Source organism: Canis lupus, chromosome 37, assembly GCF_003254725.2.
Source record: "Canis lupus dingo isolate Sandy chromosome 37, ASM325472v2, whole genome shotgun sequence".
In the NCBI taxonomy this organism is placed as follows: domain Eukaryota; kingdom Metazoa; phylum Chordata; class Mammalia; order Carnivora; family Canidae; genus Canis; species Canis lupus.
Window position 1 is genome coordinate 10571934 of NC_064279.1, and position 21698 is coordinate 10593631.

Below are 21698 nucleotides of genomic sequence, written 5' to 3' on the forward strand. Positions count from 1 at the left end.
GGAAAAAGAGTAAGCAGGAAATTGAATAAAAAGGGATGGAGTAGGGGTGAGCATCTAAGTGCCTAAATATTTCTTCCCTTCTTCTTATTGTAACCATTATTCCTTTTTATTTTTTTTTTAAGATTTTATTTATTTATTCATGAGAGGCACAGAGAGAGAGAAGCAGAGACACAGGCAGAGGGAGAAGCAGGCTCCATGCAGGGAGCCCAACATGGGATTCGATCCAAGGTCCCCAGGATCATGCCCTGGATTGAAGGCAGCGCTAAACGGTTGGGCCACCGGGGCTGCCCCATTATTCCTTTTTAAATAGTACTAGAAAACAGATGTACTATTTCTAATTTTAAATACAATCTAATGTATTACAAAGGAGCTTATCTTTAAAATTTAGATTTACAAATTAAGAAAACAGCTAGTCACATCTGTCAATCTCTTTCTTTCTTTATAGTATTATGCTTTTTGTTTTTTAATGAACTCCTTCCCGATGCTAAGGTTAAAAACATACCCACTTATATTTTCTCCATAAAGATTTTGTATTATTACTGGTATTATTAGCTGATACTTATGTGGCATTTATTAGATGTGGCACACTATTCTAAACATATTTATTTTTTTAAGATTTTATTTGAGGTAGGAGATTTTATTTTGAAGTAATCTCTACATTCAACATGAGGCTCAAACTCACAACCCTGAGATCAAGAGTCACATGCCGGGCTTGCTTTGGCAACACATACACTAAAAGTGGAACGATACAGAGATTAGCATGGCCCCTGTGCAAGGATGACACGCAAATTCGTGAAGCGTTCCATATTTTTAAACATAATTTCATGGTGAAAATAGACTTTTAAAGAAAAAAAGTCACATGCCCTATTGGAGCATGGAGAGGTAGCAAAAGAATCCTGAGCAGACTCTGTGCTGAGTGCAGAGCCTAACATGGGGCTCAATCCCATGACCCTGAGATTATGACCAGAGCCAAAATCAAGAGGCAGTCACTTAAACAACTAACCCACTCAGGAGCCCTGAGAATCACTGCTTAGAATAAAGCTATGCCGTCTTCTGTAGATGATTATACTACTGTTGAGAAAGAGTTCCTTGCTTGGCTTTTGGGTTCTGATAGAGAACCACAGGGCACCAAAATGACTATGTGACCTGATCAACTCTTAACAACTGGGTGTTCTAACCTACCAAGCCATAAAGCTGAATGTGCTAGCAGTGTTCCATCATTAAATGGAAGTGATACTGTACCAAATATTAGCTTTTCCTATCCTTTGGGCACATGAGATGATAGCTCTCTACCTTCTTTAAAGTCAGATGTGACCTCATTGACTTGTTTGACCAATGAGCAGAAATGATTCCTGTGGAAGCATTTAACTGCCAGTATGCAATCTCCTGTTTTTCTCTTGCCACTATGATAACAGAAGCAGAAAAAAACATAAAGATGCAATAACTACGCATCTGCAGTTACCCAAACTTGTAACATTTTACAGGAGAAAAAACAAATTTTTTTTTAAATTTTAAGCCATTATTTGAAGATCAGGTATTATTAGCACTACATAAGTAGCTGATCCTGACTATAAAAGGTTATACATAAGGTTAGTGCAGCCCTGAAAGCACAAATAAACCTTAAAAACAAATGGCTCAAACACCCATGGTACACACTTCTACTAAATGTCAACATTCCTTTAATCTAAGAATTTGCAGAGTTCCTCATGATCAAAGAAAGAAAAATTCACATGGCTCCAATATGAAATACCAGCATTACCCCTACATAGAGGTGGCCCTGCAACACAGGAGAAAAGGGAAATCCTCTCAGTAGGCAGATTTACAGGTGGTTGTATCTGATTGTTCATCATGCCTGAAAAGAATGATCAGAGGTACATATTTAAGAACTGGCTACAAAGAGGCTATCACTAGCACTTGCTCACTATGCTCATGAACAAAATGGCTCAATCGGTAGGAACAGAAATTATACCTTGGCTGAACACAGAAGTCTCTCATCAATGTTTACCTACAATTCCATGACATGTCAGGCTATTTCATACCTCCATGCATTTTCTTAAGCTATTCTCTCCTCTCGAGAATGCCTGTCAACTACCCTCTAGCCTAACCATCTACTCTTAAGACTCAGATCAAAAGTCACTTCCTCTTTAAAGCCTTTCTTAACATACAATCTGGTATCCATTTGAAACCCTTTCTTCCTCCTTCATTCACAAATTCTCAACCTAGAGTCCACAGACCCCCTGGAACCTGTGCAATTGATGGGAAGAAAATTATATCATTCCTATTTATTTTTTAAGATATATTTATTTGTTTTAGAGGGAGAGTATGTGCGAGTGAGGGGAGGGGCAGAGAGAAAGAATCTTCAAGCAGACTCCAATCTGAGCATGAATGCCAACATAGGGCTTGATCTCACCACCAGAAGATCATGACCTGAGCCAAAACAGAGTCATGACGCTTAACCAACTGAGCCACATAGGTGCCCCATATCATTCTTTTTATTAATCTCTAACTAAAATTTATCATTTAATTTGATTACAAATGTAAGCAAAACAGTGAAACAAAAAATTCACAGTGTCTAGACATCAAAATATCATTTATACTCATTACTTCATGTCACAATATCTCTGGTTAAACAGCTTCTGCCCATGCTGGAAAAAAAAAAAAAAAAACTGTTTACAACAATAGTCTCTCTTCTTAAAAGCACACAAAACATCAAGAGTGATTCTTTTAGGACACCTCTTTCTCTAGCCTTCAGGGAAGGAAAACAGCCTTCATTCCTTCTCCTTAGGAAGCAGAGCACAACTGATTTCTTTCCACGGATATTGCTCTTTCAAAGCAATCGCCTCTCCCTATCCATCTTAAGCCTCTTGTAAATTGATGCAGTAGGCAGAAACACAGTGGTAACTAGTCCTAATAGAATACAGTACTTTTTTTTTTTTTATGATAGTCACACACACAGAGAGAGAGAGAGAGAGAGAGAGAGGCAGAGACATAGGCAGAGGGAGAAGCAGGCTCCATGCACCGGGAGCCTGACGTGGGATTCGATCCCGGGTCTCCAGGATCGCTCCCTGGGCCAAAGGCAGGCGCTAAACCGCTGCGCCACCCAGGGATCCCTAGAATACAGTACTTAATACTTTCAATTCCTAGACACCTGTGTACAGGTTGATTAGTCCTATTATTAAACCATAGCTTCTCCAGGGCAGGGAATATTCCTCAGTTGTGTTTGCATTTCCAGCTCCACCCAGCTTAGCACAGAGCAATTAATTCAAGTTTATTGAATGAACAACTTAGCAGGCAACAACTGGGCAATCAGCAGCTGACTCAGCAGAGAAGAGACGTATGGCAAAGACTACTAGTTCCCCCCAAATACGGATGCCTACCCCTCCCCCTACAGATCTACCCTATATGCTCAACTATTTCTGAACCTCACTTATAGCCAAATATGCCCAAATCATTAAGTTCTGGTAAACACTGTGTGGGTAATTCTAGAAAGGTTTCTTAAAAGATGAGAAGCGTGCCCCTTTTGTTCTTTGCCTTTCTTCTTCCTTCCCTTTGCCTAGAACTTGGATGTGATGGCTGGGTAGCTAGTAACCATTCTGTGATCTTGAGAATGGAAGCCTAAAGTGCTAAAAATGGCATAAGGAAAAGAAAGGAGGAGACTGCATCCTTGACAACTCTATCCAGTTGCTCTAACAATCCTAGACTTCCAATTTCTGATTTTTACCCCACAAGACAAAGACATGAACTACTATCTTGTTTAAGCAATGGTTCTTTATCTCTCTTTCTAGCAGCCAAACACAATTCCTTACTGCTAAGGTGAAAAAGAGACTCCAGCAACAAATCTGTGGTCTAAGATGCCAACAGCCATCTCAGTTATGCTTCAATTTAATGATGATAATAAAATATAAGACATTTCCACTGAGCAGAGTAGAGTAGGAAGCAAGACTAAACAAAAAACCTGTACTCTGTGAAGGTACAGGCACCATTATAGTTCAGTTGGAGGGATGTTTATAGTAGTTTGGTACAGTGACAAGATTTCATAATATAGTAATTTCTTGCCAACATTTGGGAGTTATGTTCTAGAAAAGTAATGTGACTTATAAAACTGTGACTGGCAAGACCAAATTACATGAAAATAAGAGATTAGGAAAAAACATTTTGATGAAAGATGTTAAATCAGCTATTTAAAAGCTGTTCAAATTTTTTAAAAAAAGTGACCTTTCTACAGAATAACCTCCTTCAAGTTTTAAGTTAATATTTATTGTTGTATGTATAACAATCAAATAAGGTTGAATTCCCATATATTATACAGATTATCATAATTATTTTAAACCTGCCCTATGGGGCACCTGGGTGGCTCAGTAGTTGAGCGTCTGCCTTCAGCTCAGGTTGTGATTCTGGAGTCCTGGGCTTGAGTCCCGCATCGGGTTCCCTGCAGGAAGCCTGCTTCTCCCTCTCCTCTATTTTTGCCTCTCTGTCTCTCATGAATAAATAAATAAAATGTTTTAAAAAATAAATAAACCTGCCCTACCTAGCTTGCCATTTAACATCTTTTATACTAATGTTTTTATTTATAGTTATTAAGTCTCAGCAAAACTTTTCAAAAATTCTTAGTGATGTGTCATTTTTTTTACTGTTTTTCATCCTTACATTAAGAAAATAGAAAATAATCTGAATGTATCCCCCCAAAATTTATATATTGAGATACTAACCCTCAAAGTAATGGTATTAGGAGGTGAGGCCTTTGGGAGGTGATTAAGTTGAGGGTAGAGCTCTCATAAGTGGGATGAGTACACTTAGAGGTACACTGATCTTGGACTTTCCAGCTTCCAGAACTGAAAAATAAATTGTTGTTTAAGCTGCCTAGTCTATCATACTTTGTTATAGCAGTCCAAACTGACAGAGACAAAGGTCTTTATCTTTATTTCTTCATCCCCCTGAATTTAGGCTAGCTTTGTGAATTGTTTTGACCAACAGAATGTGATGGAAGGAACATTATGTAAGTTCCAAAGCCTAAGCTCCAAAGACCGCTTGTAGCCCTATAGCTTCCACCTTTACCTTCTGAGAATGCTACCCTGAAAATGCCATGTAAGGTTGCCAGACTGGCCTAGTAGAGAATGAGAAGTCACACTGAGAAGACTGAAGAACTTTAATGGACAGCTAGCACCAAGTGCAAACAAGTGAGTGAGGACATCTTGGATCTTCCAACTCAGTCAATTCTCTAGGTAGATTCAACTACATGAGAGAGCCAAGTGAAACCAACAGAGGAACTGCTCAGTCAACCTACATACAGATGATGAAAAATAATAAATCTCTTTTTCCTAAGTCATTAAGTTTTGGCATAGGGTGTTAGGCATCAGTACTGAAAAACCTTCCCCTAAAAAAACAAAAAACCAAACCACCGAACTTTAAAATAATATTTAATAATTCCTTGAAGATGAGAAAAATCACTCAAGAATTTTTTTTATCTTTAATTCAGCTATTGTAGTATCCCAGAAGTCATGCTGACTCCGATGTTTCATTCCACTATGGTTTAAAAAATAAAATTAATGTATGAAAGTACAACGAGGAGCCATTAAAGTATTTTGCATGAAATAAGTAATATGTGATAGGCATTTCGGAAAGAGCACAGAATGGCCGGGAGAGAAAAAAAGACTGAGGCCATGATGACCCATGAGACTGTTGGCATGGTCCAAGTGAAAGGCCTAGAAAGAGGTTAGAGGCCTGAATTATCACTGCTGCTACTGCCACTACCATTAAATTTACTATGTATTTATGATGCACTAAATATTATAATAAGAACCTTACTTATATTTGCTCATTTAATCTAATTACTCTAATTTTTTTTTTTAATATATAAATAGACTCACAAGAAGTTCCCAAAATATGTGCCAGGACGTCCCAGGTACCCTTGGTCCAGTTTCTTCCAAGGGTAACATCTTGCCCTATGGTAAAATACCGAGACCCAAGAAATTCACATTGGCACAGTCTACAGAGGTTTAGATATCAACAGTTTTATAAGCGCTCATTTGTCTGTGTAGCTCTATACAATTTTATGACATATGTATATTTGTGTAACTACTGCCACAATCAAAATACAGAACTGTTCTAACAAAAGGCTCCATTCCCCCTGATTCTTCACCCCTGGCAATAATTAATCTGCTCTTCATCTCTATAAATCTGTTATTTTCAGAACATTATATAAATGGAATCATACTGTATGGAACCTCTTGAGAGTACTTTTTTTTTTTTTTTTCTTGAGACTCTTCTAAGATGTTGCATTTATCAATAGTTCAATCTTTTTTATTGCTGCATAGTGGTCCATGGTGTAAATGTGCCAGTTTGTTTAACCATTCATTTACTGAAGAATATCTGAGTTGTTTCCAGTTTGGGGCTGTTAGGAATTAAGCTGCTATGAGCATTCATACACAGGTTTTTTTGGTTTGTTTTTTTTTTTTAAGATTTATTTATTCATGAGAGACAGCTAAACCGCTGAGCCACTTGGGCTGTCCTCATATACAGGTTTTTATGTGAATATGTTTCAATTTATCTGGAATAAATGCCTAAGAATGCAACTGCGCAGTTGTACAACTCTGTTTTTAATGACAAAGAAACTGAGGCTGCAAATGTAGAGCTGGAATTCTCATCTAGATAGTGTACTTCTGGGATCCCTGGGTGGCGCAGCGGTTTGGCGCCTGCCTTTGGCCCAGGGCCCAATCCTGGAGACCTGGGATCGAATCCCACGTCGGGCGCCCGGTGCATGGAGCCTGCTTCTCCCTCTGCCTATATGTCTCTGCCTCTCTCTCTGTGTGACTATCATAAATAAATAAAAATTAAAAAAAAATAGATAGTGTACTTCTTTTTTTTTTTTTTTTTTTTTTTTAGATAGTGTACTTCTAAGTCCTAACTCTTCACACTCCTAGAGGTTGTAGAAATTAAGAGAAGTGAATTTAAAAAGTAGTAAGAGAATAAAGTCAACAGAACCTATCATTGCTGAGATGAGGAGTATATGAGTAAAGATTCAAAGATAATACCAGGTTCCAGCTTCAGCACATTAGATGATAGAAGATAAAATTCACTTTTAGATATACTATATTTGAGGGACCTGCAGGTCGTCCTCATCTAGCAGGCAATTAGATTTACAGAACAGGAACCAGAGATCAAGAAAAAGCTCTGGATTAAAGACATAGATTTAAGAATCACATCACATTTAGATGCTGAGCAAATAAAATCAGAGGGACAAGGTACAGATTTAGAAGAGATGTGACCACAGAACTCTGAAGAGAAACAAACATTCATTCCTTCTAGTCTTTTTCCACAAACAGTAAGTACTGTGACAGACTCCAAGTTCATATTAACTTTAGATTTTACAATCATCAAGTAGAAAGGACAGTAGTATACTCCCCACTACTTTTTTTCATTTAGAAAGAAAGAACTATAAAACTATAAAAAGCTGGTTAAAAAGCCCCACTCCTATCCCTGGGTGGCGCAGCGGTTTGGCGCCTGCCTTTGCCCAGGGCGCGATCCTGGAGACCCGGGATCGAATCCCACCCACATCAGGCTCCCGGTGCATGGAGCCTGCTTCTCCCTCTGCCTATGTCTCTGCCTCTCTCTCTCTCTCTCTCTCTCTATCATAAATAAATAAAAATTAAAAAAAAATTTTTAAAAAGCCCCACTACTACTCTGTTAATACCATAATAGTGGATACATGTCCAATGTACAAGGCCAAGACTGAACTCTAATGTAAGCCATAGACTTTGGGTGATAATGATGTATCAATGTAGGTTCCTCAATTGTAACTAATGTATCATTCTGTGGGAGATACTGATAATGGGGAGGATCTACAAGTGTATGGGGTGAGTACATGGGATATCATTGTACCTCCCACCCGATTTTACTGTGAACCTAAAACTGTTCTAAAAAATAAAGTTTAATAAAAAAAAATTGCTTTTAATCCTCAATATAAAAGAATATATTAAAAATTATTAGTTTCATTCCCCACTCAGCATCCAACTCCCTCTACAGGAATTTAAGCAAGTAAACTGACAAATCTTAGCAGCTAACAAGTCTTTATTAATTAAAAACCAAGCACTATCAAGTGTCAAGGGTTATGTCAATTTTACCTCAATTAAAAAAAAAAAAGAGTTAAGGGTCCATAATAACAAAAGTGATAAATTGAATTCCAACATTTTTGGGAGTTCAGTGTTTTACAATGAACAAAATAACTATTTTGTAACCCCTACTTTGCCATCCAATAAATTGGTGTCACTTACCATATATTTTTTTTAATTTTTTATTTACTTATTCATGAGAGAAACAGAGAGAGAGAGAGAGACAGAGGGAGGCAAAGACACAGGCAGAGGGAGAAGCAGGTTCCATGCAGGGAGCCTAACATGGGACTTGATCCCGGGTCTCCAAGATTACGCCCGGGGCTGAAGGTGGCACTAAACCGCTGAGCCATCCAGGCTGCCCACTTACCATATTTCATGACTTTTGTTGTATTTCAAACCTAGAAAGAACTATAATTCTATAAATGATCAAAGTCATTTATAGAATGACCTCTTAATATATTACATAATTGAGTTTTTACATCTTCTTCCAAAATTAGTCTACTCATCTACTTCTTCTCATACTTGTCTCCATGGCAGAGACCCAAACAGAAAAGCTCAAACTTTGTAAAAATGAACCAGGAATTTCTAAACAGGGCCCATGTCAAAGTCAACACATTCACAGTTCCAATTTTTAACATATTAACATATATGAATGAATGTTCACACAAAAGATAAATGTATATTTTCACTGTATCATAGCAATATCACAAAAAGAACTTTAATCAAGAAAACTTCCAATTTTTATTTTCCAGTTCTATTTAATTCTTAAACTAGATAGCTTTTAGAGACATTTTAAGAGAACAAGATAAAGGGGCCCCTGGGTGGCTCAGTTGGTTAAGTGTCTGTCTTTGGTTCAGGTCACGATCCCAGGGTCCTGAGATTGAGCCCTATGTGGGGCTTCCTGCTCAGTGGGGAGCCTGCTTTTCCCTCTCCCTCTATTGTTCCCCCGCTTGTGCTCCCTGGCTCCCTTTCTCTCTCTCTCTCCAAATAAATAAATAAACAAACAAACACAATCTTTAAAAAAGAGAGAGAAAACAAGATTATCACTAAATATCTGTGCAAATTAGCACAGGTCTGAATTGTGGAAGAAATTAGTTTGTTTTATGGATAGCGACTACCAAGTAAAAACTAATCCAAACCAAAACAGTCAGGAAATTTTTATTTCTGGCAACTTCAGCTCCTGGTTAGAGACTCTAGCCCAGCTATAATGTTAAATGGTGAAATTTTATTGAGCTATAAGAATATTGGTAGATTTAGCAGCCTTTTCTTTCAAGGGAAAACTACCATTGCTATTTCATACCACAAGTATGAGAGCCATGAATTAGATCAATTCTAACATGGAAGCCAGTGGTGAACCACATCACCTAGGAGATGTTTTTTCCTTCAAAATGTATCTATTTCTCTTCACATTCCCCCTACCACTAAGATTCTGAAGGGAAGTGGAGACAATAGTTATGTGTGTATGCCTTTTTTTTTTTTAACTCCTAGATTATTCTGATACATATGTAACTCTCTACCCTCAATGAGAATTCCTGAATTAGGTCCAACTCTATTTTTTTAAACACTGTATCAACAGCAGGCAAAGGATCAGAGCTACAAAGAGACAAGAGCTTAGAAGGAGGCTCTGCAGGTAACCGGCTGTATTCACACCAGTTGTAAGCAACCTTCAAGAGCTTTCTGCGCCAGCTCCTTCCAGAATTCATGATGTTATATTTTAGACCATGACAAATATCCAGTTCATCATCCGGAGAAAGGCACATAGTCTAGTAGCCAGATAAAAATATAAAAAGAAGCTATTTTGGGCATCAAAAAAACTAAGAAACCACAGAATGAAAGATAGAAACTCCTCTGTTCTTGCTTTAAAAGAACAACAAAGCACTTTTTTTGGTGCAGCTGATAATTTGGAGACTTTCTTTCCATATTTTATCATTTTAGTTTTTTTATTATGTAGCATTGTTTTTTCTATTATAAAGCTCCGTCAAGCTGAAAATCTTAATTATAGAATTTAATAAACTACTATTAAATGCCAAAACTGTGTATTAAAAAAAATTTTTTTTAAATGAAACAAACTTAAATCTAAATTGCATGTCAAGATGGTTTAAGAGTTGGATTTAAAAAACTCTACAGGTCCGTTTTAGAGCAAAAAAAAAAAATATATACTTCTTTAAGCCAGTGTTTCAGCTTCCTATAAACAGCTCCAATACTGAAATGTGTCAGGAAAGTGGGCTTCTAATGTTATATAAATAATAGGCCAATTATTATTATATTCTAATTCTGACTGGCGTTTCTTAAATCAGTTGGTAATTTCCTACTCAATGTTCAACTTTGTTGCATTCTACAATGACACCTACTGGCCGTTCAAAATCAGCCATTAGTTAGTTCTCTAAGAGCTCTTAGCAGGCTGGTTACATAAGAAACACACACACACAGAAACACACAGGCACACACTCACACCACCCTGCACAAGCAGCAGAGATTTGTTCACAGGTACTCACACTACAGAACTGCACCTACAGCAGTATTCTTTGAGACTGAGACAGTATTACTCTTGCAAAAAGGTAAAAAAAAACCAAGGAAAACACCGGGAATCAAAAATTTTGACTGAAGCACTGATAAATATTTGTGGTTAAACATTTCAGTACAAACTCTAATGATCTACCTCTCTTTACCAAATGATATTTAGAGGGAAAATCAAGAATCTTTTCATTTAGGCTCTGGGATATATTAAATCATCGCTAATACAAAAACGAAAATCGTACACGTAGCTCACACTACCTTAGTCCTTATCTTCTCAGCCAAAGGCTACATTTCAACCAGCTTACATTTTAGCAATTTATGATGCGTCTTTTAAAGTTTCCCGGTGTGCTAGGACACCTCATTTTTAAGGCAGTCTGTGGTTCGGTAAACACATACTGAATGGAATTCCTATTTTATTCTCTATTCCACTGTGCAGTTGTAAAAACTCAGAAAAAGGGATAATTTACAGTTAATCCTGTCCATGAATACATGTTTTTAACCTCCGTTGGAGAGGTTCCAAGAGCATACTCTTTTAAACCTAAGAAATCACTCATAACTATTCCGGGCAACTGGTTTATCAGGCGTAAAAGAGCATATTACTTAAAAGAGGACTTCTTCTCCCCTACCTTATGCCCCTAAAAACCACCACCACCTGATTTTCACGGTCTCTAACATCCACAATATTTAGGTGGGGGCGGGGGGGGGGGAGGTTTCCCTCCCTAACAACTAAATTTCGAGTCCTTTTCCAACTCGCACTTACCTCCTACTATAGGTTTTTGAGGCTCCCCACTTTCCTGAAGATCAAAAACAAACAAACAAAAAGTATTTGTGATCAGCATTGACCGTTGGAAACAAATAAATTCATAAACACTACAAAACACCACCCTGGCTGCCCGTCTCACACCGACGCCTCTCTCGACCCAAGTCCGGAGTCGGGATAAGCTCGACCTGACGCTGCTCCATGCTGCTTCACCTATACGGAGCCTGCCAAGGTAGGGAGCACGCAAACCAACGAGAAAAAAAAAAAAACAAAAACAAAAACAAAAACTATTCTGACACATCAAGAGGTTGCAAGACCTTCCTCCTCTTCCGAGAGCGACAACCTAGTTGTTTAGGTAAATAATAGCCAAGGGTTACATAATATGTAGCCATAAGGAGTTTGGAGGCTCTGACCGCCAGCAAATAGGCGTCTCTTCACGCACCCTTCCCACCTCGAGAAATGACCCTAAGAAGCAATTCTTAGGATTTCTCTCCGGTGCCCGCAATGCCGCGCGCGTCCTTTCCTCTCTCCGAGCTTCGTGCAAGGAACTCCTCCAGCCCTCACGAGAGCGTCGTGCTCCCGCCTCTCTCCTCCCTCGGCCCTTGCCGCCGCAGCCCCCGCCGCCCAGGGCCCCCACGTCGCCCCGCGACGCCCGGCCTCCCCCCGCCTCAGCTGCCTTCTCCTCACCGCCCTCCCAAGCTGCTACCTGGTCTACGCGAGGTTCCGGAACCACCGCCACTCCAGCTACCGCCTTCCCGGACCACCCTCGTCACATCCCGTCTGGGGGTTCCTGCAGCCCGAGAAGAAGAAGCCCTCCTGACCCAGCACTCCGCGCCCCGCAAAGACGCCGCCGCCGCCTACCTGTCACCCCGCTGCCTCCGGCTTCTTGCCGCCACCGCCTCCCGCAGCAGCCTGCCAACTGCAGCGCAACAACCAGCCTTCCCATTGGCCGAGTCCACGCTCTAAAAACTGCCTCCCTCATTGGCTGGAGCATGTTCGCGGCCCGCCCTTCTGTACGGCGTCTAAGGATTCCGGCCTCCGAGCAGGGGAAACATCGCCTCTGCCCTGCCATTCCGTCCTGCACAATGATTCTTACCTCAGTCAGACCACCGATGCACAGATGCGCGGAAAAAAAATGTCGAACTCCACATCCTTCGCGTTTTCCTCTCCCGTCGGTCCACGAATCCGTGGCCCGGTGCGGAACGGTTGAACGGTTCTCCTGCTTTCCTGCCGAAAGGCACTCCGAGAGACTACTTCCGTTTCCGCTTGGCTCGGGCTGGAGGATTGACTCTTGAGTGTCGTGAGAGGTCAGATTGCTGTCAGGTAAATTAGAGGTGGTGGGACACCTCTTGATCAGGAGTAACCGTGCAACACTGTTCTGGGGATTGTAGAAAAGGGAGAGACTAAGTGGAGAACCGTCTTGAGAGTCTGTAACCTCGAGGGAAGGGGATCAAAGAACTAGCACTAGAGAACAATGAAGTCCTGGGGTTAGAGAAGGGCCCTTGGCAGAAGGATGCGGTGACAATTACTGTAGTTAAGTCCATGTGCTTTTTTTCCTACTTTCCCACCCGCAAACCCCCCGCCGTGTATTTTCTGGTGGCGACCTTTGAGTTGCCTAAAGGCAACGGCCCCAAATCGAAACATTGTAAAATAAGAGGATAATCGCAATAGTAAGGCTTTCCTAGTGTGAATGTGTATGACAACGTTAAAGAGAAAAAAAAAACCAGGTTACAGAATTACATCCATTTTTAGAGTGATTACTGTTTTTAAATTGCCATATAAGTAGGTGCAGGGACACTAAAAGTCACTTGTGTTCGTTTTATTTTCTAGTGTTCTTAGTCACAAGTTTAAAAACGAGGAGTGGTTGGGATATATACCTGAAAGTCATTAATAAACCATTAAATTACATGTACTATAAATGACATTATTCTTTTAAAAAAAAAGTATTTATTTATTCATGAGAGACACAGAGACACAGGCAGAGGGAAAAGCAGGCTCCATGCAGGAGAGCCTAGAGCAGGTCTCGACCCCAGGACCTGGAGATCACACCCTGAGCCAAAGGCAGACGCTCAACCACTGAGCCACCCAGGCGCCCTGAAGTAGAAGTGATTTTTTGAAAGAAAATGAAAAGTTCTCTAGAAATTGTATTGTTCAACTTTCTAAAAAGTCATTGAGATACTCTGTTTAGTCAATGACTATAAAGGGATGCTTTCTGAAATATTTTAATGAGGTAGAAGAGAAAACACATTGATTTTGTTAAAGGAAATTAGAAATTAGTATGTATACTTTCATGTTTTTGTTCAAAGATTTATCTCCCAAGTTAAAATTTGAACATAGTAATATTTTAACTTTGGAATAGCCTTCATACATGGTAATGCATATATATATATATATATATATATATATATATATATATTTTTTTTTTTTTTTTTTTTTTTTTTTTTAAGGGAGGGTGCAGAGAAAATCGTAAGCAGGCTCCTTGCCCGGCATAGAGCCTGACGCAGGGCTTGATCTCAAAACCCTGAGACCATGATCTGGGCTGAAATCAAGAGTTGGACACTTGGGGATCCCTGGGTGGCTCAGCAGTTTAGCACCACCTTTGGCCCAGCGCGTGATGCTGGAGACCCGAGGTCGAGCCCTACATCGGGCTTCCTGCGTGGAGCCTGCTTCTCCCTCTGTGTCTCTGTCCTCTCTCTTTCTCTCTCTCTCTCTCTCTCTCTGACTATCATAAATAAATAAAGCTTTAAAAAAAAAAAGAATTGGACACTTAACTGACTGAGCCACCCAAGCGCCCCTCCATGTATATTTTTAAAATCAAACTATTTCATCAAAAGATTTTGATATTTGTTTTGTATTCCCTTCCAAGTATGTTAATACTCAATTAGGGTTAGCATTCTAGAATTGATATTTGCCAAAATAAGAGTTTGTCTTGCAATCTTTTTAAAGATTTTTAAAATAAAACAAAATTTTTTTAAACATGGTTTGAAGCCAAGATGTCCTTCTAATTAAACACTTCTAAAACTATTTCTTTTATAATGTATTGAATCTCAAAAGTCAGCCTGAAATCTGAAACGGTAACTTTTTTCCTTTATATTATTGAATACACCAAATAATAATGAAATAATAGATCAAGGGATCCCTGGGTGGCGCAGCGGTTTAGTGCCTGCCTTTGGCCCAGGGCGCGATCCTGGAGACCCGGGATCAAATCCCACGTCGGGCTCCCGGTGCATGGAGCCTGCTTCTCCTTCTGCCTATGTCTCTGCCTCTCTCTCTCTCTCTCTCTCTCTCTCTCTCTCTGACTATCATAAATAAATAAAAATTAAAAAAAAAAAAAGGTGTCAGAAGAAAACCTTTAAAAAAAAAAAAGAAATAATAGATCAAATGTTTCATTTGAAATTGTGGATGTTTTTTTAACTTGTGTTTGGTAGTTACTGGGTTTCATTCTTTTTTAAATGTAAAAAACATTAAAATAATGTTTTGTGATTATCCTAGTATTTCTAAATATTAAAGTGTTGGTTAATTTGTCAGAATTGCTATGTTTAAACCCACAATATTCTTGGGAACTATTGTTTAATGGAATCAACATTTCACATGATGTATCTTTAGTATACACTATCTAATAATTACCTCTGTCTTCTAAAATGCCGTGTAAGAGCCCTGCCTTATTATTGAGCCTGTTCGTGGTTATAAATGCAGACATTATGGTAGTAATTATTTGGTTTGGTTTTATTTCTGGAGAGCAGTGATTATAGAATTGCTACTGCTAACCTTATACAAAGGGGGTATTAATTCATACACCCTTAATTTGAAATTCATAGTAATTTAAATCGGGACTGAACTAAAGTTTATTTTTACATTATCTATAAAAATAATACTGGCGGGGTGCCTGGCTGGCTCTATCCATAGAGCATGTGACTCTTGATCATGGGGCTGTGAGTTCAAGCCCCATGTTGGGTGTTGAGAGTATAAATAAACTTAAAAAAAAATCACTAGTAAAACTGAAGTCTTTATTATAACTATTACAGGCATATTTTACTTAAAGAGCCTTAGGGGTCCTAAGGTCTCTTTGGTCAGTTCAGGAGTCAGCAAACTACAGCCTGCTGACCAAATCCAGCATATTGCCTGTTTTTATACTGCCCATGAAGTAAGAAGGTTTTACATATGAACATTTGGAATAAATTTGCTAACTAAAGAATGCTAACTTTGAACCCCAGTTAAGCAAAATGTTATCCCCAAAAAAGGGAATTTCATTTTTTCATCAGACTTGTTTTCTAAAAAAATTATATACTTTGAATCTTATCAATGAAATTCTTTTCTCTTGTTATATAACTACCTATAAAATATACCTGATTTTACCTCTTGGTCCACAAAGCCTAAGATATTTACTATCTGGCTCTTTACAGAAAAAGTTCATGTGACCATAGATATTTAAACACAGTAGCACTGCATTTTAAAAGAATCATCTGAACAAAGCAGGTAACTAAACAGTATGTACATTTTCATTTCATTATGCACTGAAAGGACTAAAAAGAAAGAAACGGTATTGCTTAGAAGTTAGGAGCTAGGGCTTTTAAACCAAACTGCAAGGTTCAAAACCAATTGTACCGTTTACTGTTTTTGTTACCTTCAGAAAGTTACTTACCTTGTTGAAGCTTCATGATCTTCACATATAACTGTAATTTAAGGTCAAAGAGTTGTTTTAGGAGTAATAGAATTAATACATGTTAGAGCACTTTAATGCACCTGGCACATAGGGCACAAGAAATGTTTGCTGTTCTTGTAATGCAGAAAGGAACAAAATAGTAAATGGTTTTCTCTGAGTGGGAGGATTATTGACTTTTTCTTTTTTATATTTTGTATATGTGTATTTCCTAACTGTAAATATGTTAGTTACGTAATAGGATGCTGTTTTATAAAACCTATTAACTCAGAATTTTTAAGTATTTATACTGGCTCTTTTTAAAACATTAACAAATGTTTGGGCATTTAATATCTAGTCAGCATGTTTCTTTTTTACGTTAATCTTATCCTTTAGACATGGCCCATGGACATGGCCATGATCATGGCCATAGTAAACTGGAACTTCCAGATTATAAACAATGGAAGATAGAAGGGACACCGTTAGAAACTGTCCAGGAGAAGCTGGCTGCACGAGGGCTAAGGGATCCATGGGGCCGGTAAGAATAATTAAATAATTTAGGCAATTTATTCTACAGGATCAGTATCTATGTTCCATTTTTTTTCTTAATTGTTTTAGCTAGATTCTTTGTATTTACATTTAAATGTTAAAACGAGCTTTTCAAAGTTAGAAAAAGGCTATTTGAATTTTAATTGGGATCACATTAACTCAGAGCTCAACTGAGGATAATTGAGGTCTTAACAAGTTAAATCCCTATATTGTACACCTGAAACTAATATTGCACTGTATGTTAACTGGAATTTAAATAAAAACCTAGAAAGTTGGTGTCTTAACAATATTGAGTCTTCTAGACTATGGACAGTTTAGATTCAGTTTAATTTTCTCAATAGTGTTTTATTGCTTTAAAAAACAAACCTTGGGATCCCTGGGTGGCGCAGCGGTTTGGCGCCTGCCTTTGGCCCAGGGCGCTATCCTGGAGACCCGGGATCGAATCCCACATCGGGCTCCCGGTGCATGGAGCCTGCTTCTCCTTCTGCCTGTGTCTCTGCCTCTCTCTCTCTCTCTCTCTCTCTCTCTCTCTCTCTCTCTGTGTGACTATCATAAATAAATTTAAAAAAAAATTTTTTTAATAAAAATAAATAAAAAACAAACCTTGTGGGCAGCCCGGGTGACTTATCGGTTTAGCGTTGTCTTCAGCCCAGGGCGTGATCCTGGAGATTCAGGATCGAGTCCCACGTTGGGCTCCATGCATGGAGCCTGCTTCTCCCTCTGCCTGTGTCTCTGCCTCTCTCTCTCTCTCTCTCTCTTTCATGAATAAATAAAATCTTTTTAAAAAATAAATAAAAAATAAAAACAAACCTTGTATGTATTTTATTAAATTTATCCTGAATTATTCCATACCTTATGCTATTATAAATGGTATTGTTGAACTTTTCCAGTTTTCTTTACTAATGTGTGAAAATACAATGGAGTTTTATATATCAACTTTGTATCTTACTACTTTGCTAACTTCAGATTTTCAGTCTAGCAGGGTTTTTTTTTTTTTTACAGATTTCTTAGAATTTACTTAATAGATGAACATTTTGTCTCAAACCAGTATTATTTTTTACTTTTCAATTTACAGACTTTTTTTCTTTCATGCAGTGGCTAACACTACTTAGTATAATGGATAAAAGTGGTGTGAGCTAACATCCATGCCTTATTCCTTTTTTTTGTCTTAATTTATTTTTTAAGTAATTTCTACACCCAACGTGGAACTTGGAACTCATGACCCTGATGAGATCAAGTGTTGTACACTCTACAGCTGAGCCAGCCAGGAGCCCCTGCCTTGTTCCTAATTGAGGAGGAAGCATTCAGTCTTTTACCATTAAGTATATTAGTTGTAGGGTGGTCATAGAGGTCTTTCATCCAATTGTGGAGTTTCTCTTGAGTGTTGAATCTTTTTAAATGATTTTTTGCAACTATTGAGATGCTTACATAGTTTTTTTTTTTTTCTGTTAATATGATGACTGACTTATTTTAAAATACCAACCCAATCTTGCATTCCTGAGGTAAACCCTTCATCATGATATATTATCTTTTCGTATATTGCTGGATTCAATTTTCTGAAATTCTTTTTTTTTTTTTTAGATTTTATTTGTTTATTCATGAGAGACAGAGAGAGAGAGAGAGACAGAGACACAGGCAGAGGGAGAAGCAGAGAGAGAGAGAGAGAGAGGCAGAGACACAGGCAGAGGGAGAAGCAGGCCCCATGGAGGGAGCCTGACGTGGGACTCAATCCTGGGTCTCCAAGATCACGCCCTGGGCTGAAGGCAGCGCTAAACCTCTGAGCCACCCGGACTACCCAATTTTCTAAAATTCTTTTGAGAATATTTGCATCTGTGTTCATGAAGGATGTTACTCTGTAGCTTTTTTTTCTAATGTCTTTGGTTTGGGTATCTGATTAGATTTGATTAACTCATTTTCTAGTAAGTCAGATTTTTAGAGTTCGATGGTTTTTGTTTTTTATATCTTATTTTTTCTACTCATTAATCCCTACCTGTGAGAGAAGACTTTTTTTCACTAGAGCTTTCTCATTTCTATTTACTTTCCTGTTCAGGATATTCAGAAAAATGATTGCCAGAGCAGGAAGTTGGTATTCTTTTCTTTTTCTTTTTTATTTTTTTAAGCAGGTCAGTCTTCTAAAGCTCAGGCTGCTATGACAGGGAAAAGTTCGGATTCTCTGGAATAATAATAATAATAATAATGTTGGGTGCCTGGGTGGCTTAATGGTTGAGTGTCTGCCTTTGGCTCGGGTCGTGATCCCGCGGTCTGAGGATCAAGTCCCACATCAGGCTCCCTGTGAGGACCCTGCTTTCCTCTGCCTATGTCTCTGCTTTTCTCTTGTCTCTCATAAATAAATAAATAAATCTTTAAAAAAATAATGTTAAGTATTACATACTCTCTGTGCCAGAATATATCTGGTTACCCTGGTTAATCTCTGTAATAACACTATAAGGTAGATACTAATCATCATTGAATAAAAGGAAGCATGCCTTGACAGGTTAAGTTATTTTTGCAGCCTACAAGATTGTGAATCTAAGTGGCAGAACAGTTTGATATCCAAGCTTCTAACTTCCTCTTTAAATGATGCTGTAATGACTGACATGGGCAAAGCCACACAACTGACCTGTAATGAATAGGCTGAAATGAGTCTTGCATTTGAGAATTCTGTAAAAGTCTAGTTATTAATGACTATGAGGGACACCTGGGTGGCTCAGCAGTTGCATGCCAGCCTTCGGCCCAGGGTGTGATCCTGGAGTCCTGGGATTTAGTCCTACATCAGGCTCCCTGCATGGAGCCTGCTTCTCCCTCTGCCTGTGTCTCTGCCTCTCTCTCTCTCTTTCTCTCTCTCTCTCTCTCTGTCTCTTGAATAAGTAAATAAAATCCTTAAAAAAAAAAAACTGTGAAATCAAGTCTTATGTTTTATATATGAAACATGGACATATAGACCTAATTATCTTATGTCACAGTAAGATTCCCATTGTGATCCACTTACATAAGGTTGCATATAAGTCTGTTAGAAAGATGAAAATTAAATCTGTTTTACTCAGTGAATATACATAAGTTGTGTGTGATTATGATTTTCCCCTTTTTTTCCTCTAGCAATGAAGCTTGGAGATATGCAGGTGGATTTGCAAACAATGTTTCCTTTGTTGGTGCGTTATTAAAAGGATTCAAATGGGGATTTGCTGCATTTGTGGTAGCTGTAGGGCTGAATATTTCCTGGAGTCCAAGAATAAAGATAAGAAGCATCACTGAAGATAATACCTGGAAGTATCTTAAAGGCTTCTTAATTCTCTTCTAAAAATAAGATTTCTTCAATGTAGCCTACTCGTCTGTGTTTTTCCTGTAAAAAATACTATTAAGATTTAATAAAGTAATAATACATGTGTCAGTCTGTTTTAGGGTTTGTTTTTGTTGGTGGTGGTGGTAGTGGTGGTTGGTTGCTTGTTTTAAAGATTCTAGTTATTTATTTGAGAGAGGGCTTGATCCCAGGACTCTGGGATCATTAGCTGAGCTGAAGGCAACCGTTTAACCAACTGAGCCACCCAGGCACCCCTTTCAGTCTGTTTTTATCATTCTTTCAAAAACAAAAAACAAACAAACAAAAAAAACTCAGGGCTCCTGGCTGGCTCAGTTCGCAGAGCGTAAGACTCTTGATCTTGGGGTCTTGGGTTTGAGCCCCACATTAGGTGTAGGGATTACTTTTTTAACAATGTCTTAAGCCATATCAGATTTGGTTTGAAATATTTGGGGGTATGGGTATTGAGTACCAGCATATATTTGAACAAATGAATATATTCTAAAAGGTTTTTTTTTTTTTTCAAGTTTTTTTTAGTGTGATAAAGTTTGCCATCTTAACTATTTTTAAGTGTGCAGCCTGTGGTACTAAATACATTCAAAATGCGCAACCATCACCACCATCCATTCCCATAACACTTTTCATTGTTAAAAAACTGAAAGTCTAGGGATGCCTGGGGTGGCTCAGTTGTTAAGTATCTGCCTTGGGCTCAGGTCATGATCTCAGAGTACTGGGATCAAGCCCCACATGGGGCTCCTTGTTCACCTGGAGCCTGATTCTCCTGCCTCTGCCCTTCCCCCAGCTTGTGCTATCTCTCTCTCTCAAATAAAATCTTTAAAATAATAAATAAATGTAAATGGTCTAAAATTGAAACTCTAAAACCTTTCAATTAAAACACATTGTCAGCTTAGGCAAAAAGGAAGACCCAACTATAAGCTGTTTACATGAAAACTCTAAAATGTAGTTACAGTAAGGGGGACAGCCCGGTGACTCAGTGGCTTAGCACCGCCTTCTGCCCAGGGCTTAATCCTGGAGACCCGATCAGCCCCAGGGCGTGATCCTGGAGACCTGGGATGGAGTCCCACATCAGGCTCCCTTTCGAGATAGCCGATGCAGGACTTGATCTCAGAACCCCAGGATCACACCCTTAGCCAGAGGCAGATGTTCAACCACTGAGCCACTGAGGCGCCCCGGAAATTAGGATTTCTTAACTGAATAAAATGAAAACACAAATCCCAAAATTTGTGGGATGCAACTAGTAAGATAGACCTCTAGCCAAACTGATAAAAGACACAAAGATTAGTAATGAAAGCAGAGGTATCACTACAGATCCTAGAGACATTAAAACAACACATTTTGCAAACAACTTTATGCCAATAAATTTTGGTGAAATTGACAAAGTCCTTAAAAAGACAAAACTACCAAAACTCATTCAAGAAGATAACCTGTGGTGCCTGACTGGCTCAGTCAGTAGAGTGTATGACTCTTGATCTCAGGGTCATGAGTTTAAACCCCACATTGGGTATAGAACTTAAATTTTTTAAAAAATGAACAAAAACAGTAGATAGCTGAATAGCTATGAGTAACTCATTTGCTAGGTTAAGTGCAGAAAAGATGGAAAATATAGTGCTTGACACATCTATAGCAAAGAATAACAATTTTTCTCTCCTATTTTATAATTTTTCTTACAATTCTTTTTCTGGAAGCAAGGAGTAAAATTTTCCTTATATTTTGTTAATTTGAAAACTATTGCCTGAATTCCTTGGGAGCTGCAGAGCATATAAACTGCTGTCATCTAGCTGTTGCCATTACTTGGACTAGAACCATATT

General features: G+C 38.5%; 2 protein-coding genes and 1 non-coding gene across 13 annotated transcripts in view; 2 read left to right on the forward strand and 1 right to left on the reverse strand.

Annotated features, from left to right (window-relative positions):
* Positions 1 to 12602, reverse strand: part of HYCC2 (hyccin PI4KA lipid kinase complex subunit 2) — a 77790-nt gene extending 65188 nt beyond the window's left edge. For 3 of the 11 annotated variants that reach the window (XM_049106623.1, XM_035710703.2, XM_049106621.1), the window contains exon 1: positions 12247 to 12341. The gene's annotated coding sequence lies outside the window, so the exon portion shown is untranslated. Of the gene's footprint in view, positions 1 to 5867; positions 5943 to 11385; positions 11420 to 11836; positions 11862 to 12091; positions 12222 to 12246; positions 12342 to 12481 lie in introns of those variants that run through there. The other 8 variants (XM_035710705.2, XM_025441480.3, XM_035710704.2 and 5 more) reach the window with 8 other exon arrangements.
* Positions 711 to 812, forward strand: LOC112656814 (U6 spliceosomal RNA). Its single transcript, XR_003134682.1, has one exon. It is a non-coding gene; the product is annotated as a U6 spliceosomal RNA (small nuclear RNA).
* On the forward strand, positions 12568 to 19961 carry NDUFB3 (NADH:ubiquinone oxidoreductase subunit B3). The gene is given in 4 exon segments (XM_025441481.3): positions 12568 to 12708; positions 16421 to 16562; positions 19670 to 19776; positions 19779 to 19961. Coding segments are annotated over 3 exon segments (294 nt in total). The 5' UTR covers positions 12568 to 12708; positions 16421 to 16422; the 3' UTR covers positions 19826 to 19961.
* Positions 19962 to 21698: the final 1737 nt, after the last annotated feature.